Here is a 21,239-nt window from a genome sequence, read left to right as displayed (position 1 = left end):
AGTAACAGGATGACATTTGGTCATTTCCTGTCTGGAAACCCTGCCTGCCATGACAACTACAACAAATTCAATGAGCACAGTATTCCACATGTAAACAGGTTTATGTTTATTTGCCACAGTCAACATGGAAAAAATGCAAACAATTCCAGAGATGGTTCACATGTAAACATGGCATAAGAGAATCCTTTTTTTATTAAAATCTTGAACAGAGCATCACTGTTTGGTGTGAGTACCTACACAAGGCGAGGTCAGTGAACAAGGCCAGGCTGATTCTGGCAGATCCTGATCATCACTCCATGGTGAGTTCAGGTTGCTTCCATCTGGATGCAGGTATCTTCTGCCCAGATGTAGAACAAATAGACTAAAAAACTCATTCATCCCTGTAGTGATCAGGCTTCTCAACAAACAGTGATGATCTCTGTACTATTATTTTATGGATGATTTATGTTCGTACTGACTGTGAAACAAATTGCCCCATGGGGATAATAAAGACTCATGATCTTGAACTTGACTTGGGTCCTCTCCCAGATTTACAGCTGGAGGTCCTTATTCAAGCTTCCTATACAAAAACTCATCAGATCTCCAGTGGAAGGTAGAGTGCATGGTAGTGGCCACAACCAGACATGTTGCATGTACAGTATAGACCACAGATCAGGAAGTCATTGTTTCTTCAGATTAACTCAACATTTGTAGCTTTGGTGCCTCAGATTAGATTCACTCTCTTCATTCGAACGTTGACTCACTCACTGGCTTAAGTCAAGTCTTTGATGACACATTTCTGTCCCAAAACATTTGGCAACAGAGCATAAAAGGGTCTGGTATTTTTTTGTTAGGGCAGACAAAAAATGTGTATTTGGCTCACAAGGAAGAACAGAATGAAGGGAATGGGATCTGTAAGTTCAGCCCTTGTGCTTGGTGGCTGTGCGTTTAAAGATTGAGTTTACATTTTACAAGAAGGTTTCCCATAATGGAAATGCTGACTCTGTCTGGGGGTAGGTGTGTGTTATGTAATGTGTCTCAAGACTCTGTCAGTCTTTCACTTTCTAGTTGTCAGTTGTCAGAGCGGCTGCCGATCACACAACCCCCTCCACGCTTTCAGGATGCCAGGGCTGCTGCTCGGAGAAGTCTTTCCTGATTTCGAGGCAGAAACCACCGTAGGGAGGATTACATTCCATGAATATCTTGGTGATTCGTGAGTACACTTGTTGAATATTTATAGAAATTTTTCAGATGGATTGAAAATTCAGTTTAAAAAAAAGGATGAAAGATTTTGAAGAGTCTGTGCAAGTTGTCTTGACTGCTTCCATGCTTTAAATTTATTTTATCTCCACCTATAGGTCTGTTGTTTATAGCTGTGGAAGCTGTTACACATACTTTTTAGGTAAAAAAAAAAAAAAACATGAAGAGATGAACGTACCTGTTAGTTATTAGATGTGCTGCTTGTTGAGTAATGATGCTGTAAATGCAACTTTAAAAAGTCTAGACCACGGAGTGACCTCACAAACCTACATCCTTGTGAAAAAAGCCCCTTGTATCATTGAACACAAACCAGGTCACATCCTGTTGAGCTTGTGTCAGATCCTTATCAAAGTCCTTCAACTTCACCAGCCAGCAACAAGCTTCAATTAATGAAAACTAAAAACGTATAAGAAGTTAGAATGACCACCATGAAGCACAAACAACCTTGCTGCCACAGCTCAAGGAAGACTCAACAATGAAGGAGCAGATTTTGGCCCTCATACTTCATGTCTTCTGCCTCAGAAGCTCTGTTGGAGGTATTCTGCCAGGCATTCCCACCAAACCCTCAGCACACATTTGGGTTTACAGAGATCTGTCTGTCTCCATACAGCTGATCAAATTCACCACCAGGTGGTGATCAGGTGACAGCTAAGTTTCTCTGTTTAACTCTGTCAACCTTTATTTATACAAGTTAATCCCAATGAGCCTCTGGTCTGTCTCAAACATACAGCTGCAGATCAGATTTTTATTTATTTAACCTTTATTTTACCAGGAAAAAAACATTGAGATTAAAAAACTCTTTTTTTAAGGGAGACTTGGTCAAAAGGCTGCAACAAAGATGACTGACTATAAATTACATCATCATTCTGTAGCTCAGGGTGTCCTGGTGCCAGGTGCACTTATGGACATCCTTATGTTTGAACATGGTGGTCATTGTGGACGTGTCACTACTAGCACAGAAGACCAACAACAGAACACTATTCAAGTTCAGAACAGAGATGGTGTGATATTTTTGTGCTGCTATGCTGTTTTGGTGTCTCCAAACATGTCTCTGTGCATTACAGCCAAACAACGAGTTTGGCCTTGTCTTTCCAATATTCTCTGAAAGTTCAAAAAGAGCTTATTAAGGGGCAGTTTTACAAACATAGATTAGTAACTGCTTGAAAATTTTATTGCATCTTCCCAGGCTCAGAGGCAGGAATAATTACTTCTCTATGATCAAACAGAAAAGCTACATTTAAGACATCAGTAATGATTATGAGATCTATAGAATTTTTTTCTTATTGACCTGTTAGTACACACTTGTAAGCTCAGCAGAAAATCGCCATTTCAGATTTTATAGAGATGGTTACACTTGCTGATAATCAGTAAAGTATGAAAATAATTATTTATCCATCCACATATTCATGCTCTTTCGCTTATTAAGGACCAAACTGTGGGAGCAGCAGCTTCTATAGAAATGATCTCTTCCCTTTTACTTCCTTCAATTCACCTAGGTGAGTGTCGAGGCAACATAAGCCAACAAATGTCACACAACTGCTTTTCAGAGATTTATTGTCATTGCACCACATGTGGTACATGTGGTGCAACAAAATTATGTACACAGGGTCCCAGTTACATCCAACAATAAAATGTAAAAGAAAAACAGTAATAAGATCTAAGATATGGACTAAGAAAAACAAACTAAAAATACGCTAAGCACTAATAGCATAAAAACAATAAACACAATACGCTGAACAGCAGCATGAACATGAGTCTGTGTGAGCAGATGAGTATGAATGAACACAATAACGGCTGACTTTCATTCCTCTACTTTCAAGTGCATACCTCCACCTCTCCAAGTTCTCTTCCACCTGTTCCCTATTTTCACCACAGATCACAATGTCATCTGCAAACATCATAATCCACGGGGGTTCCTGCCTGACCTCATCTGTTAGTCAGTCCATCACCAGAGCAAACAAGAAGGGGCTCAGAGCCAATCCTTGATGCACTCCTACCTCCACATTTAAACTATCTGTCACTCCCACAGCACATCTCACCACTGTCCTGCTGTCCTCATACATGTCCTGTACCAGTCTAACATGTCCTGCTGTCCTCACACGTGTCCTGTCTAACATACTTCTCTGCCACTCCAGATTTCCTCATGTAACACCACACCTCCCCCCTCGGCACCCTGTCATATACTTTTTCTAAATCCACAAAGACACAATTAAGTTCTTTCTGATGCTCTCTGTACTTCTCCATCAGCATCCTCAAAGCAAAGATGGCATTTGTGGTGCACTTTCTTGGCATGAAACCATACTGCTGCTTACAAATCCTCTCATCTACAGTAAGTTTTGCTTCCACAACTCTCTCCCAGATCTTCAACGTGTGGCTCATCAACTTAATTTCCCTGTAGTTGCTACAACTCTGTACATCACCCTTACTCTGAAAAATGTGCACCAGCACACTTCTCCATTCCTTGGGCATTTACTCACCCTCAAATATGCCATTGAATATTTGAGTCAAAAACCTCAGTGCCATCTCTCCAAGACATTTTCAAACCTCCACTGGCAGCCTTCTCAATGACTGTTAGCGTAGGAGACTGGAGTCATTTCCTACATCAACACATGATTGTTCTGTGTGGTGAAAATGTTGGTGAACGCAGACTGTTTAAACAGGTTAATGCCAATGATTCTCAGGGACTCATTTACAAGAGAGACCTGATTTTAACAAAGTGTGATGACAACAGTAGACAATTAAAAGAAAGCATACAAATTGAGAAGAACAAATGAAAGAAAATTTTATTAGAAGATGAAACAAAAACAGCCTCTGTCCACTGTTGTCATCATTCTTTGGTGAAATCAGGTCTCTCTTGTAAATGAGTCCTCGAGGCTCAATGGGATTAACCTGTCTAAATAAAAGTTGAATGAAAAATCCCATCCCAACCAGGCTATTTAAAGACATATTTCCCTTAATTAATAACCACATCTTGGATCTGCTTAATTTGTCTCTAATAAATGGTAATGTACCACAGAGTTTTAAGATTGCTGTAATTAAACCTTTACTTAAGAAACATAATCTTGACTCAGGAATCCTAGCCGATTAAAGACCTAGATCTAATCTAACTTTCATCCCAAAAATTCTACGGAAAATAGTTGCTTGTCAGTTACGTGCTCATCTGCAAAGAAATAATCTGTTTGAAGAGTTTCAGTCAGGGTTTAGAGCTCACCACAGCACTGAATCTGCACTGTTGAAAGTTACGAATGATATTCTATATATATTGAGAATGGACAGGTGTCTACACTGGTCCTGTTAGACCTCAATGCTGCATTTGATACAGTTGATCATAATATTCAATTACAGAGACTTGAATATGATAATGGAATTACAGGAACAGCTCTAAATTGGTTTAAATCATATCTGTCTGATATATTACAATTTGTAAATGTAAGTAATAAATTGTCATCACACACCAAAGTTAGTCATGGAGTTCCTCAAGGTTCAGTGCTTGGACCAGTACTCTTAACCTTGTATATGCTTCCATTTGGTAATTTTTTAAACAGCATGGGATAAATTTTCATTGATATGCTGATGATACACAGTTGCATTTGTCCATGAAACTTAATGAATCCAATCAGCTCTACGATTACAAGCATGTGTAGTATGTTGGGACAGCTTTGCTGTGGACATACTACTTAATTAATTATTCTTAAGGCTAGTTCAAGCACAAAGAATATTAATTGTTTAATTAACAACGGATTATTTCTTTTTTGAGTTAAATTTCTGCCATGTGACCAAGATAACTTGAAAGTGGAGTGTATAATCATTGACATGAGACGTCATTTATCTTTGACCCATCAGAATAAATGCGGTCATTTATTTAACAGAATCATTAAAATTAACATCAAAACATGTACACTTGATTTGCTGATCTGTTTCTGATTAATAAACTTAGCAAGTTCAAATAACAAGACAACAGAGGGTTACTGATGGAAAATAATTAATCTCTGAAGGCATTTAGCTTGATTTACTGGTGAAGAGGTTTACAGCGAAGGAGTAAAGAAGTTTAGGAGGAAAGTTGTGGGTGTTGGTTGAAATATGTTGACCAGAAATGGCACCCTTCATCCGACCCCAGCTCAGCCCTCGGTACACTCAGTGCGTGACGACTCGTTACCTTTGCAGAAGATAAATCATCTCCGGTACAGAGGTCTATTTCACGCGACCTTTCAGCGTCCCCGGTCAGAGTGGACGCTGACCGTGGCTGGGAATCTTCCGAAGTAGTGATGGTAATAGTTTTTGGACTGAGCATCTTTGGAATAAATTCTTCAGTCTTTCGCCCTCCTTGGATGTCATTAATCTGGCCTCCAGCTCTAATGTGAAAAATCCTGGTGTTATTTTTGATCAGGACTCCGTTTCTCTTTCTATCCACACCATGGTAAAACAGTTAAATCCATTACTGTGAGCCTTGCTGCCCTTCCACTTGGTCTCTTGAACACATAAAACATCCACCTTCTGACAAGAGTTGTGTTTTTGGATTCCAACAAGATGCCAGACAATAAGAATGGTTTAAATGGTTTGTTGTAAAACAGCTGCTGGTAGAGGTCAGAGTTCCGTGGCAAGCCCAATCTACAGAGATATGAAAGGTTAGTGGACTGAATGTTTCTGTGATGATGGAGGTAAACAGAAAAACAGCCACTAACCTTCTCATGCAGGTAAGGTGGGAACCACCTGTAGGTGCTGGGCAGGATGACATCACCGTCACTGGTAGGAATGTAGCTGAAGAGTAGGACTGAAAGAGATGTGATCCAGAGGGAGATCCAGAGGCAAGAACCAGACATGGAATTGGAGGTCATACGCAGGGTGTCAGAGATCCGCAAATTAATCCAAGAGGGTGTTCCGTGAGTTGTAGTCACTGAGACAGAAGAGGAGGTCATTACCATAATCAGAAGGGCAATAGAGTAACAGACAAGGAGCAGACAGGTCGGGTTTCCAAAAGGCAGGTGTGAGGTCGAGACAAGATGTTCAGATTGAGCTGTGACAAGAACATTAGACATCTACTTCCTCTAAGGGTTCGATAATCTGGCAGGGAGCATGGGTGGCAATACCTCTTAAGTAGAGCGCAGAACAGGTGCAAGGCATGAGCGTGATTAGGCTGAGGTGCAGAGTGGGTGTGACTGAGAGACGAAGCTTGAGAGCAGAGCATGACAAGACAGAAAACATGACCCCTTCCTTCTCTGCATCATGTCAGCCAGCTCTCTACCTTTGCCTGTCATTGATCCCACATTTAGAGTTGCCACCCTCAGTCCTACATTTGTGATTTTCCTCTTATCCCTCTGTCTCCTGACACGTTTCCCTCGTGGTATTTGTCTAACAGTAGTACATTTCCACCAGCACCCTGTTTGTCAAAAGCACCAGTGGTGGTCAATGTTAACTCAGGCCTCAGCGGATCCAGTATGGTGTTGCATAGATGGACTTACAAATTAGTTTTGACAAGTGTTTTATGTCAAATGCACTTCCTTACACAACCCTCACCATTTATCCGGGCTTGGGACTGACACAAGAGATACACTGGCTTGTGCTCCCTCCTAGAGGTTGGTTGCTCTTGTTTCTCTTCTTCCAGCTGAACAATATCACTAAAATTAGAAACATCTTGCCCAAAAATGATGCAGGAAAAACTTCTCCATGCATTTATCATGTCTAGACTGGACTATTTATACTGTAACTTTTCATTTGGTTCACAAAAACTCTGTAAAAAGTGAAACTTTTAATATGGACCAGTTTACTTGTCCAGATGACATGATTTAACCTTTTTTGTTGTTATCTACCTGGATGATTGAGCTTACAACCCTTTATCTTTAAATGTCTTTAGTTGATCCAAAACTCTGCTGCCGAAGTTTTAATGAGAGTTGACAGGAGAGATCATATCTCTCCAGTTTTAGTTTCTCTCCATTGACCTCCTGTCAATCTCAGAATATAATTCAAAATATTTTTTCTAACATACAAAGCTGTCAACAACCTAGCTCCATCTTATGCTACATATCTTATTGTTCCATACTTTTCTCATAGAGTACTTCACTTTCAGACTGCAGGTTTACTTGTGGTTCCTAGGGTTTCCAAAAGCAGATTGAGAGGCAGAGATTTCAGTTATCAGGCTCCTCTCTCATGGAACCAACTTCCCGTTTCTGTCTGTGAGGCTGACACAGTGTTTACTTTTAAGACTAGGCTTAAGTCTTTCCTTTTTGGTAAATGAGACTTTCCTGTTTGATCAAACCTATACCTGGTTTTCCTGAGCTATCCTTTAGTTATGCTGCTATAAGCTTAGACTGCTGGAGGACAAACTGACCCCACTGTGCTGCTGACTTTACTGGCTTTACTGTTCATGTTTGTATTTGCAATTATTTAATTTTGAACACATTTTTTTTCTATAGAAACTACACGTAGACCATAAACTACAACTGGGCCAACCATTCTTTGTTTTGTCTGTGTCTCTTTCCTGTCTTCTCTGTCCTAGTCAGTAAAACCAGATGGCTGCCTATCCTGAGCCTGGTTTTGGTTCTGTTAGAGGTTTCGTCTTGTTTGACTGTCACCAATGTGCTGCAGTGCTTAGGATGGAAAATTGCTATGAATGGAGATTCAACTCAATCTACTGCTTCCTTAGATAGATCGTTTTTACTAATTGGCCTTTTATGACCATGAATGTTTTGTACAGTGTCCCGAGATGATATTTGTTGTGAAGTGGCACTTTAAAAATGAATGAAAATAAGAAAATTAAATTCAGAATTAAAATTTCTTAAACCCATGTTTTACACAGATGGGGAATTCTGTTCTCCCATCCTCAAGACTACACTCCAGTGTGCACCACCGAGCTGGGCCGGGCTGCCAGACTGAGCAATGAGTTCAGCAAACGCAACGTCAAAATGATGGCCATATCCCTTGACAGCTTGGAAGACCACTATGGCTGGAGCAAGGTATTTAAGTTACCTTCATGTAGAATTTTTGTTGCTTGTTTTGTCTGTAGACTTAAGTATTTAGGCTGTTTCAAAGGATGAAGGTGATTCTAACTGAGTTTCTGCCAGACATTTTAAGTTATAAAATGTCTAGACCTTAAATTTAAAAGAACCAAGCACATCACTCTGCAAATCTATTTTACATTTTGAGTTAATGTATGAGCAGCACGGTGGTGCAACTGGTAGAGCTGCTGCCTCTCAGCGCACAGGTCCTTGGTTCAAATCCCGGTCCAGAGGCCTTTCTGGGTGGAGTTTGCATGTTCTCTCCACGCATGCGTGGGTTTTCTCCGGGTACTCCGGTTTCCTCCCACAGACCAAAAACATGCATGTTAGACTGATTAATAACTAAATTGTCCCTAGGTGTGAGTGAGAGAGTGAATGATTGTTCGTCTCATTTGTCTCTATGTCCCTGTGATAGATTTGCAACACGTCCAGGGTGTCCCTCGCCCCACGCACAGTGATTGCTGGACATGGGCACCAGCGACCCCCATAACCCAAAATGGAAGAAGCGGGTAAAAGATAATGGATGGATGGATTTGATTTCTGATAAAAGGTTGACAGCAAAGTTCAAAGGAAAAGTTTACAAGACAGTTGTGAGACCAGCTATGTTGTATGGTCTGGAGTCAGAGACATGGACAAAAAGACAGGAGAAAGAACTGGAAGTGGCAGAGCTGAGTATGTTGATGTTTTCTTTGGGGATGAGAAGGATGGAGAAGATTAGGAATGAGATCATCAAAGGTACAGTACAGGTTGAAGGACAGGGAGAAGTTACAGAGGCCAGACTGAGATGGTTTGGACATGTCCAGCAGAGGAACAGTGGATATATTGGTAGAAGGATGTTAGAAATGCAGCTGCTGGGAAAAAGACAAAGAGGAGATATATGGATGCAGTTAGAGAGGAGATGGAGTGAAATGGAGGAGGATGACTTGCTGTGGAGATTCCTGAAGAGAGAACAGCTGAAAGAAGATTAAATAAGAATATTAGATAATATTAACCCTAACTCTCCTGGAGGATCCAAAGGTATCCCCAGGCCAGAGAGCATATAAATTCCCTCTAATGAGTTTTATATCTGGAAACTGGCTTCATCCCAGTGAGACATGCCCAAAAAGCCCTTGAAAAAGGCTTGTCCTGGAGGCATCCTACACAAGTACCTGAACCATGTCAGCTGACTCTTTGTGGAGGAGCAATGGCTCTACTCCAGTCTACTATCAAATAACATCCATCCATCCATCCATCTATCCATACATCCATCTATCCATCTATCCATCCATCCATACATCCATTCATCATCTTTATCCGCTTCTTCCGTTTTGGGTCTTCCATGTCCAGCAGTCACTGTGCGAGAGGCAGACAAGTCTCTAGTCCATCACAGGGACGCATAGAGACAAACGAGACAAACAACCATTCACTCTCTCACTCACACCTAGGGACAATTTAGAGTTACAAGTCAGTCTAACATGCATGTTTTTGGTATGTGGGAAGAAACTGGAGTACCTGGAGAAAATCCACACATGCATGGAGAGAACATGCAAACTCCACCCAGAAAAGCTCCCGGACAGGATTTGAACCATTGACCTGCTCGTTGCGAGGCAGCAGCTCTACCATCTGTGCCACCATACCACCCTGCCAAACAACCGTTTGTCCTTTTTTAAGGCTGAACCTGGTTATCCTACAGATAATTCTCATTTCAGACACAGTCTGAGTCTCATTCTTTCAATCATGATCCACGTCTCATGACTAAAAATAAGTGGTGGAATACAGATGGACCAGTAAATAAAGGACCTTTCCATCTTATCATCAGTAACTCACCTTGAAAACCATGGCCTCTGACTTTGAGGAGCTGACTCTCATCTCCATTCGAATAGGCAACCCACACTAGAATTACATTTTACTTTGTGCTGTGAATATGAAGAGTAATCCTGCATTGGTTATAAAGGGACATGACAGCCCATAAAAGTGGACACACACAAAACATGTCTCATGTAAAATGGTCTTGTCTACTACAGGTCTATAGTTCACATGTGGACTGGTAAATAAACTCCCATGAAATATGAGCAATTTAAATTCCTTTGGTGTCCAAAGTCAGCCAGTGCCTCTTTTTCAACAGAGTAAACTTTCCCAGGGAGACTGAGATGTGTGATTCCCAAATGCTTTGAATACACTCTTCAACCCCCCTGATTTGTTAAAAATTGAGCCATCCAACCCTGTCTGCCACTCTGAAGGAGCTGTCGTGGTCCTCCATGCCCTCCAGGACACTGAAACCAACCAACAAATCAACCAAGGAAGCCCTGCTACATTTGGAGTATTCATCATCTCAAAGTCAACCTCATACTTACCTGGTGCCCTGCTACTGCCGAGTGTTTAACTACCTTGGTTACATTTGTTCAGGCAATGGCCTTGCTTTCACCTTCTCAGACTGCCTCTGCAGTGACGGCCAGGTAGCAGGATTAAGGAGATCCTAAGTGTGGTCCATCCATCTCTCATAAATATGTTCAGTCCAGGTCTACTGTTCCTCACCCAAACCAACTATTGCATTAAATGAGATCTGCTTTCTTTGTCTAAGTCCATTAGCAAGTTGCCAGAATCTTGTTGAGGCTAACCAGAAGTCCTTTGCCAAGGTTTTAGTTCCACAGTCACAGAAGATGATGTTTGGTGCACGAGCAATCACAGCAGTCAGAACATTTGCTCCTGCAGTTCAATCAAATTCAGTTTATTTAAATAGCACCAAGTCCCAACAAAAGTAGTCTCAAGACACTGAACAAAAACATTCAACTGCCAATTAGTAAAAAGTATCTAAGGAAGCAGATTGTGTTGATTCTTCACTTCTTCACAGTCTCCCATCCTGAACAAGCACAAAGGAGACAGTGGAAAGGAAAAACTCCCTTTTAACAGGAAGAAACCTCCAGCAGAACCAGACTCAGAATGAGTGACCAACTGCTTTGACCGGCTGGTTTGAGAGAACAGGAAGGAGAAACAAACACAAAATTACAGGTCCAGATGTATTTTTTATTGAAGGAAAGAAGAAAAAAAACACATATGATAGAAATAATAACAAATACAAACAGGTAGTGGGCAGCACGGTGGCGCAACTGGTAGAGCTGCTGCCTCTCAGCGAGCAGGTCCTTGGTTCAAACCTCAGTCCAGGGGCCTTTCTGGGTGGAGTTTGCATGTTCTCTCCGTGCATGCGTGGGGTTTCTCCAGGTACTCCGGTTTCCTCCCACAGACCAAAAACATGCATGTTAGACTGATTGGTAACTCTATATTGTCTCTAGGTGTGAGTGAGAGAGTGAATGATTGTTTGTCTCTATGTGTCCCTGTGATGGACTTGCGACCCGTCCAGGGTGTACCCCGCACCTCACACAGTGATTGCTGGACATGGGCACCAGCGACCCCCGTGACCCAAAATGGAATAAGCGGGTAAAGATAATGGATGGATGGATGGACAAACAGGTAGAGTAGAGCAATTAAAGACAGCAGCAGAGTGAGGAAATGTGGTTAATTAGTCCTCCAGCAGTCTAAGCCTATAGCAGCATAACTAAGGGATAGCTCAGGAAACCCAAGCTTACCCTAACTATAGGATTTATCAAAAAGGACAGACTTAAGCCTAATCTTATAACTAGACATGATAAATGAGGACTTTTAAGGGTTTTTGGACATCCAGATAATAAACCATTGCAATAGTCCAGTTTAAACGTGACAAATGCATGGATATTATAAATACAAATAGTGATATTATGCAGGTGGAGGAAAGCGGTCCTGGTAACTTTTTTAATGTGGGGGTTAAAAGACATGTCCTGATCCAAAATAACACCAAGTTTTTATTTTATTTTATTTTTTTAGAACTAGAGGCCAAATTAATGCCATCCAGAGAAAGTGAAAGGCTGAAAAGTTTATTGCTAAGATGCTCAGGCCCAAAAACCACAACCTCAGTCTTGTCTGAGTTTAAAAGCAGAAAATAAGACATGCTTATAGTCTAAGTAACTGACTGGATTCATTGAGGTTCATGGACAAATATAATTGTGTATAATCAGCATAACAATGTAAATGTATCCCATGCTTTTTAATAACCTTACCTAATGGAATCATATACAAAGAGTATTGGTCCAAGTACTGAATCCTGAGGAACTCCATGACTAACTTCAGTGTATGAAGATGATTAATTATTTAAATTTATAAACTGGAACATATCAAATAAATATAATTTAAACCCATTTAGAGCTGTTCCTGTAATCTCAATATCATACTCAAGCCTCTGCAGTACAAAATGATGGTAGTTGGAAGCTGCAAAGGCAACCGTCCTGTTATGACTTGTTGGGATTTAATGTCACACGTGAGCTTAGGCTCCTTTTCTAGCAACAAGGTGACATTCTTTGTTTGATTTGAAAAAGTTTGTAACAATATTAAGAATTCAAATCTGCAAAGGTTGTTAATTTAGATTTTTATTTCTTCACCAGATATTTAGTGTTTTGTTTGGTCAACCTAATTTCATCTGTTTGTATACTGGGCTCTTTGTATAAGCAATGACAGAGATTGGTGAATCACAGCACTTTGTCAAAATTGTTTCCAGTTTGTGGTTTTAAAACATCCATTTGAGCTCCGCAACTAAATTAGCAGCTTGGTTCAAAGTCCTCTGTTTCCTTCTTTCTGGTTAGGACATCCTTGCTTACAACTGTGACGAGTCTGGGAACTGCTTGCTACCTTTTCCAATCATCGCAGACAGGAAGAGGGAGCTGGCAGTCACCCTGGGCATGCTGGACCCTGATGAAAAGGATAAAGATGGCCTCCCTCTCACTGCTCGCTGTGTGAGCATTACAAATTCACACGTGGCTAATTTATAAACCTGTTTCAACTCCCACAAATGTAAACTTTAGTCTTCTTAGTGTTTATTTGACTTCTTTTTGTGTAGGTGTTTATTATAGGTCCTGACAAAAGGCTAAAACTGTCCCTACTGTACCCAGCCACAACTGGACGCAATTTTGATGAGATTTTGCGAGTGGTTGACTCCCTGCAGCTCACAGCTGGGATCCGAGTGGCCACACCCGCTGACTGGAAGGTACCATTGTTAAACGTCACCTCAGCTGTTGTTTCAGTTGCTAACATTGTACATGGTTTTATTTTGCATCTACCTCCAGCCTGGAGTCTGTGTGATGGTGCCTCCCAGTATACCTGAAGAGGAGGCTGCCTCCATGTTCCCAGCTGGCGTCTACACCAAAGAACTGCCCTCTGGCAAGAAGTATCTACGCTACACACCGCAACCTGAAGCCAAGTCCGAGCAGGAGGATACGAAACACTCTCAGGCTGAAAATCCTAAATCCAACCCGTCTCAGTCCTAAAGTTCCTGCTGGTTTATTTGTCCCCAAGTGCAAAAATATCCGTGTGACTTCGAGTGAAGACGTACAGAATATTCTTATTTTGACATTTTATTGTGGTACAGGGCAGCATAAATAAGTTAAATAAGAAAAACGTTTTTGCCGTTGTTGCAAAATAATTTAAAACCTGCATTCATGAAGGTCAGCGCATCATCCAGTTTACTATTTGTTCTTTCTTTTCTTTTTAAATTGTGCATGAATGGTGATATGTAGTGAGAGCAAATAAACTACTGTATTGTCATATGGTTGTACTCATTCTTCTTCAAGCAGGTTCACATTTTAAAATCATAAACATGTGGAATATGTTAATAATTGGATGGACCCAGCATTTCTTGAAGGACTGCATGTTTCCCTGCACCAGTGAGATGGTAAATGAACTGTACTTATAGCTCCTTTCTATCTAATCCAGATACTCCAAGCTCTTTACGACACAATCTGTGTCCTCATTTACCTCCACACACATTCATACAACACTCTGCTACAGCTCTACAAAGATCATCTGAATCTGTATCAGAGCTTTAGATCACATTCATCATGCAATGATGGGACACACATCAGAGGCAATGAGGGGTTCAGTGGTACCTGAATAGATAGAATAGAACCTCCAACTCTCCCATTGGAGGACCCTGAGACGACTTCTTGTGACTTGGCGCTATATAAATAAACTGAACTTAATTTAACCACTCAGCCACAGCAGCCCACGGAGTGGGACAAAGAAACCACCCTGTGTTTTAGTGACATCTTGAATACCATGAAGCACACGAAGCATTGAGAGAAAAAGGATATAAAATATTGTAGCTATCATAGCTTATTCCTGGGGATATTTTTGTGGCAGCTGTTGCAGAGTGGTTAGAGCAGCTGTCCTCCAATGGGAGAGTTAGGGATTTGATTCCACCAGCAGTCACATGTTGCAGTGTCCCTGGGCAAGAAACTGAACCCCTCATTAAAGCTGCTTCCAGTTAAGGCAGAGAGTGAAGCTTAAATCTGTGTTGACCAGATCTGACCTTGAAAAAATAGTCCATGCTTTCATTACAACCTGACTGGACTAATGTAACTCTTTATGTTGACGTCAGTCAGGTGTCTCTTTCGTGGCTCGAGCACGTTCAAAATGCTGCAGCTCAGTTTTTAACAGGAACTTGTAGACTGAGCACATTTCTCCAGTTCGTCCTCCCTTCACTGACTCCCAGTGCGTGTCAGAATTGATTTTAAAATTTTCCTGTTGACCTTTAAGTGCATAAATGGCCTTACACCCTCATATCTCTCTGACCTATACTTCAACCTTATGTTCCTTCTCGGGGGCTGAGATCATCTGATCAGTTGCTTTGGGTTGTATCAAAGACCAGGCTGAAGCTCAGAGGAGATCAGGCTTTTTCAGTCAATGGCCCTAAACTCTGGAACAATCTGCCCCCAACATTAGACAGGACCTTTCACTCCCTGCTTTTAAATCTCTCCTAAAAAACACACCTGTATTCACTGACATTTAGTGCGATTTGATTTAGTATTTCATTGTTTTTCTTTTTGATGCTTTTAATTACTTATTTTTTCCTTAATTACTGCCTTGATCTTATTGTGAAGCATTTTGGTAACAGCTGCTGTTTTACATGTGCTTTATAAATAAATCTGACTTCACTGCCTCCGACGTGTGTCCCATTGGTGTATGAATGTGATAAAGCACTGATTAATCTTTGTATAGATTTATTTATTTATTTATTACTTTAAAAGAAACAAAACAAACAAAACAAATTAATCAAAAAGAAAAGAACAGTGAATGAAAAGGTGCAGAAAGAAGAAGAGCATTATTGTAATATCTGCCCCTTATTAAAAAATATAAATAACTTCAAAACAACAACTCAGGCTTGAACAATCCCCAAAGCAAAAACAAAAACATCAGGGATTCTTCACATGGTATCAGACTTTACTAACAATTTCAACTTAATCATATTTTTAAACATATCAATTGTTTTAGAAATGTTACAGTGATATCAAGTCACTTGAACAATCATATTCCCTGAATTACAACGCAGCTCCTTCAGACTAGTTCTAACTGGAGGTTTTACAAACATTTCCATTCCCTTAAGGTTATAATGATTCTCCTTTTTTAAACAAATTTTAATTGAATATTTGGGGGTAATATTTTTATGAGCTTTATACATGACTTGTAAAATACTATATTCAACCAAATCATAAAATTTTAACAATTTCAACTGATGAAATAATATATTTGTTGGGTGACCATAGCACTTCATACTAATAATTCTTATAGCAATTTTTTGTAAAATAAAAATAGGATTTGTAATTGTTTTGCATGCTTTCCCCCAAACTTCAGTACAATAGATTAAATATGGAACAATCATTACATTATAAAATATATACAAAGCTTTGTCATTCAAAAACTCTTTTACTTTATACATTAATGAAATTGATTTGGTTGTTAGGCAGCTCGGTGGCGCAACTGATAGAGCTGCTGCCTCTCAGCGAGCAGGTCCTTGGTTCAAACCCCGGTCCAGGGGCCTTCCTGGGTGGAGTTTGCATGTTCTCTCCGTGCATGCGTGGGTTTTCTCCGGGTACTCCGGTTTCCTCCCACAGTCCAAAAACATGCATGTTAGGCTGATTGGTAACTCTAAATTGTCCCTAGGTGTGAGTGAGAGAGTGAATGGTTGTTTGTCTCGTTTGTCTCTATGTGTCCCTGTGATGGACTTGCGACCCGTCCAGGGTGTACCCCGCCCCTCGCACAGGGATTGCTGGACATGGGCACCAGCGACCCCCGTGACCCAAAAATGGAATAAGCGGGTAAAGAAAATGGATGGATGGATGGATTTGGTTGTTTTTATTCTTAAGTAATTTACATGAGATTTCCATGTCAGCTTCTCATCAATAACAACCAAAAATTTTATTTAACTCTATGAATTTCAGTACTGTCAATTTTAAATGGGACTTGGATAATTTTATTTTCATTACTAAATATCATGTAGTTTGTTTTTTCCAAATTTAATGATAACTTATTAAGTTGGAACCAAGTTTGTATTTTTACGAATTCGACCTGTATCATCTCTAACATCCGTTCAATATCTTCTCCTGAACAAAAAAAAAATTGTATCATCTGCAAATAAAACACATTTCAAAAGCCCTGACACATCAACCAGATCATTCACATACATAATAAACACCTTTGGTCCCAACACAGAGCCTTGAGGGACTCCACATCCATTAACAAGAAATTCATATCTTACATCATTTATGTGTACAAACTGTGTCCTATTATTCAAATAAACGGATACCCACTGTAGTGCTAATTCTCTAATGCCATATTTATTCAGTTTTTCAAGGAGAATGGTGTGATCAATATTGTCGACGGCCTTTTTTAAATCAACAAAAACACTAACACAATACTGTTTTTGATCAACAGTTGTTATCTCTTCTATTAGTTCCATGAGAGCCATTGATGTTGAATTATTTGTTCTAAACCCATATTATTACTTCAAATATTCTGTTTATCTATAAATCCATCTAATCTGGTTACAAACAATTTCTCTAATATTTTTGAAAATTGTGGCAACAAGGATATTGGTCTGTAAATAGTGAACACACATTTCTGATCATTCTTATAAAGAGGAACTCTCTTTGCTATTTTCATATTTTCTGGAAATAGCAGATCTGGTAGAGTGCTGTAGGAATGAGTTAACCACTCGAGCGGCCAAACGTCTATGCAGGAGAGCTGAACGCAAGTGGAAGAAGGACAAATTACAGGTTTCTTTTATTATGTTAAAAACGTGTTTGAAAGATTATCAGGGCATCGTTAAATCTGAAAAGAACAAATACTTCTCCCAAATCATTGCTTCAAACAGTCATAATCCCCGTGTTCTTTTTAATACCATAAATTCCATTTTAAACGTGCCTCGGTCTGCCAGCATGGAGGCCTCCGTTGACATCTGCAACAACTTTACCAGATACTTTGCTGATAGAGTTGATTAGGTCATCCATCCCCCAGTCCACAACTGACCCCTCTGTCTTTGTCCCTTGCTCAGCTGTCTTCAAACAGTTTGAACCCATTTCACTCTAAATTCTAAACAAAGTCGTTGGTCAGATGAAACCCTCTGGTTCACCCACTGACCCCATTCCTGCGTCGTTTTTCAAACAAGTTCTACACATGATTGGACCCTCTGTTCTTACTATTGTAAATATTAGTATTGTGACAAGTGTGGTCCCCAATGTCTTCAAACATGCAGTAGTTCATCCGTTAATTAAGAAACTTGGACTGGAACCTTCGACTTGCTCAAATTTCAGACCCATCTCAAAACTTCCCTTCCGGTCCAAAATCATGGAATAGTTTTCATTCAATTAAACAAGTTTTTGAATGAGAACAGAATCTTCGAGATTTTTCAGTCTGGTTTTAAGCAACTCCAAAACACTGAAACAGCATTAGTAAGGGTTTGTAACGACATTATGATATCAAACGATTCTGGTCAATTTGTGGTACTTGTGCTCCTGGACCTTACTGCTGCTTTTGATACTGTTGACCTCAGTATCCTTATATCACGGCTGGAACAGTGGGTTGGGATCACAGGTGCTGCATTAGAATGGTTCCGCTCATACCTGAGTGGTAGGAGCTTTTGTGTCAAGGTTGGTAATAATGTATCTGCCTCATTAACTCTTTCTTGCGGGGTCCCACAAGGTTCAATTCTTGGACCCCTTCTGTTCTCACTTTATTTGCTCCCACTGGGGTCCATCCTGAGGAAACATGGTCTTTCATTTCATTGCTATGCTGATGACTGCCAGATCTACCTGCCTGTGAAACCAGCAAGTGTTTGCTCCATTCACCATCTGTTAAAATGTCTGGATGACATTAAGGCCTGGATGGCTTCAAATTTCTTAAGTTTTAACAATGACAAAACTGAAGTCATTGTTTTTAGCCCTAGCTCAACTGCCACCTCTGATCCTGTCAACCTAGACTCTCTTCAGCCATCTTAAGCAGTCTGGTAAAAAATCTCGAGATGGTTTTAGACTCTGACTTCAAGTTTGACAAACAAATCAACTCTGTTCTGCAGAAAAGCTTCTTCCAACTCAGACAGGTAGCTAAGCTCAAGCCAGTGTTGTCCAGACCCGACCTTGAAAAACTAGTCCACGCCTTTGTCACGACCCGATTGGACTATTGCAACGCACTGTATGCTGGGGTCAGCCAGGCCTCCATCTCACGTCTTCAGCTAGTCCAGAATGCTGCTGCTCAGCTTATAACTGGAACTCGTAGGTCTGAACATATTACACCAGTTCTGTCCTCCCTTCACTGCCTCCCTGTTCGTACGAGGATAGTCTTTAAAATTCTTCTGTTGACCTTCAAATGCCTAAATGGCCTCGCACCCCTTTACCTCTCTGAGCTTCTGGAACCATACGTTCCCTCTCAGGCCCTGAGATCATCCGATCAGCTGCTTTTGGCTGTTCCAAAAACAAGACTGAAGCTCAGAGGAGATCGGGCTTTTTCAGTCATGGGCCCCAAACTCTGGAACAACCTGCCCCCCAACATCAGGCAGGCCACCTCCCTTACTCACTTCAAATCCCTGCTGAAAACACATCTGTTCTCTCAGGCATTTCATACAGTGTGAATTGATCTAGTGATTTTTAAATGTGTGATCATATGTTTTAAATGCTTTTTATTAATTCTTCCGTTATTATTATTAGTGTATTGTATATATATATATTTTTTTTTTTCTCTTTAATTTTACTCTCATTGATTGTTGTTGTTGTTAAGCACTTTAATAACAGATTCTGTTTTAAATGTGCTCTATAAATAAAGTTGACTTGAGTTAATGAGGCACAGACTGTGTAGTAAAGAGCTGCGAGCATCTTGATAAGACAGAAAGGTGATATACAAGTACAGTCCATTTACCTCCCACACACACATTCACACTGTACTGCTAGAACTTCCTCCCTGAGCGGCAGCGGACGTTCAGGACAGCAGATCAAAGTGTTTCTGTTTGGAAGACCGCAGCAGAACTTTGGGTTGGAGTGACAAACACACAGCAGATGGTTCTTATTGTACAGATTTATTAGGAATGCATTTTGAAGATGACTGATGTTTGTTCATGTTCTTAGGCACGACGTCAGCAGTGGACCTGAAAACGTTTGTCATGAAACTTCTTGTTGTTTGACTTCCTGTGTCTTTGTCACTGAGCAAACTTTCAGGAAAACAAACCTCACGACAAATGCTCAACGTCAGGAAGTGGTTTCCTTTGTGAGACTGAACTAAAGAAAAGTGTGAAATTGTTCTTGTTAAGAGAACAATCAGAGCTCTGCCTCTTCCAGCAGGTCTGTCATCTGGGCAGCATCAGGGCCTGGTACTCCCTCTGGTGGGCGAACATCTGCAGGAACACTTGGTACTTTCTGGAATAGAAGCTGAGAAGAAAAACAAGACAGAGAAGAAGAGTAAAAATGTAAAGATGTAAAGGTTTTCAGTGTAATCAAGCACACAAGCTGCTGCAATGTCCTCATGACTCTCTGGGACGAGTTCAGTAAAGCCAGAAGGAAACCAAGCTGTCAGACTGAGAACATGATTTTAAAATGCAAATAAAAGAGAATGATGTTTCTCAAACTGCATGAACTCACATTATCTTCACATCAAAACAAAGTAAACCTGTCGATGACTAAACTAAGGTCGTTTTCACACCAGATAGTCTGGTAGACTCGGTTCGGGACCAATATTCATGAACTTTTGTTTACATTTGAGCTGGTGCGTTTGCATTCACACTGCACTGTGCAGTCGAGACAACGTGTTGAACCAACCTATTCCCCCGCTCGCCTGTGGGGGCGCTGCACCAAGAACTACTGAAAGAAACGACACAAAAAACTCTGAAGACACGTCTTATTCTTCTTCTGTAAATAAAAATAAAATCGAAGTGGCATCAAGTTTTAGCAGTTTTAGGAGTTATATTTTGTCATTTTTCAAAAATGGACTTAGCATGAGCAGAAGATGAGACAGAAGACCATGGAGAATATTGTTCTTCACACAAGTCAGCTGACGGCTCCATATAAGGTCAGAGAAATGCATGTTTGTTTGTCCTGCGGAGCGGGGCCCGGTCTGTTTGCATTCACACTGCACTCGAACCGCACTGGAGTTCTCTTCTACCGGACCGAGACCTAGGTTTTAGCCCGGGCCAGAGTTCGCCTTTTTGTTCCGTGACAGAGTTCGATGGCGCGTTCACACCTCCCTAAAAGAACCGGACTTTCTAGGAAAACGAGCTGGAGTTCGATTAAAGCGGACTAAACAGGGCTGGTGTGAATGCACCCTAAGAAACTGAACCATTTCAAAATAAAACATTAATGAGATTGTTTTGAGCTTTACAGCAGCAACACATCTCAGAGAAGTTGTTTCAGGAGCAACAAGTCACTGTAAGGTCCAGAGGTCCAGAAACAGAACCAGTGGAGGAACATTAACTTATCTGCAGGTTTGGAAGAGGCCTGGGATAAACAGAGAGATGGGCAGAGGTTCAGCAGTTTGTCTAAAACTACTGGAAGCATTTCAGAATAAAGTCTGAATGAATTTCAGAATAAAGGTCCTGAATGAATTTCAGAATAAATTTCCTGAATGAATTTCAGAATAAAGTTCCTGAATGAATTTCAGAATAAAGGTCCTGAATGAATTTCAGAATAA

The 21,239-nt window shown here is 40.5% G+C and overlaps 2 protein-coding genes across 2 annotated transcripts in view; one reads left to right on the top strand and one right to left on the bottom strand.

Moving 5' to 3' along the window:
• The first annotated feature begins 1,100 nt into the window (after nt 1-1,100).
• LOC119414434 (peroxiredoxin-6-like) lies at nt 1,101-13,561 on the top strand. Its single transcript, XM_037681525.1, has 5 exons — nt 1,101-1,192; nt 8,033-8,189; nt 12,881-13,030; nt 13,135-13,281; nt 13,361-13,561. The coding sequence occupies exons 1-5, from the start codon at nt 1,101-1,103 to the stop codon at nt 13,559-13,561; spliced, it is 747 nt and encodes a 248-aa protein (XP_037537453.1).
• Nucleotides 13,562-19,629: 6,068 nt separating this feature from the next.
• The window catches only part of fggy (FGGY carbohydrate kinase domain containing), a 32,409-nt gene continuing 30,799 nt past the window's right edge, over nt 19,630-21,239 (bottom strand). Inside the window, exon 14 of the mRNA XM_037682096.1 lies at nt 19,630-19,984. Coding sequence (XP_037538024.1) covers nt 19,903-19,984 — 82 coding nt within the window. The 3' untranslated portion in view covers nt 19,630-19,902. The remainder of the gene's footprint in view (nt 19,985-21,239) is intronic.

Source organism: Nematolebias whitei, chromosome 9 (genome assembly GCF_014905685.2).
Source record: "Nematolebias whitei isolate Nwh7 chromosome 9, NemWhi1, whole genome shotgun sequence".
NCBI classification, from domain to species: Eukaryota; Metazoa; Chordata; class Actinopteri; order Cyprinodontiformes; family Rivulidae; genus Nematolebias; species Nematolebias whitei.
The sequence above is the reverse complement of the archived record's forward strand: the minus strand, read 5'-3'. Positions and strand labels throughout refer to the sequence as shown.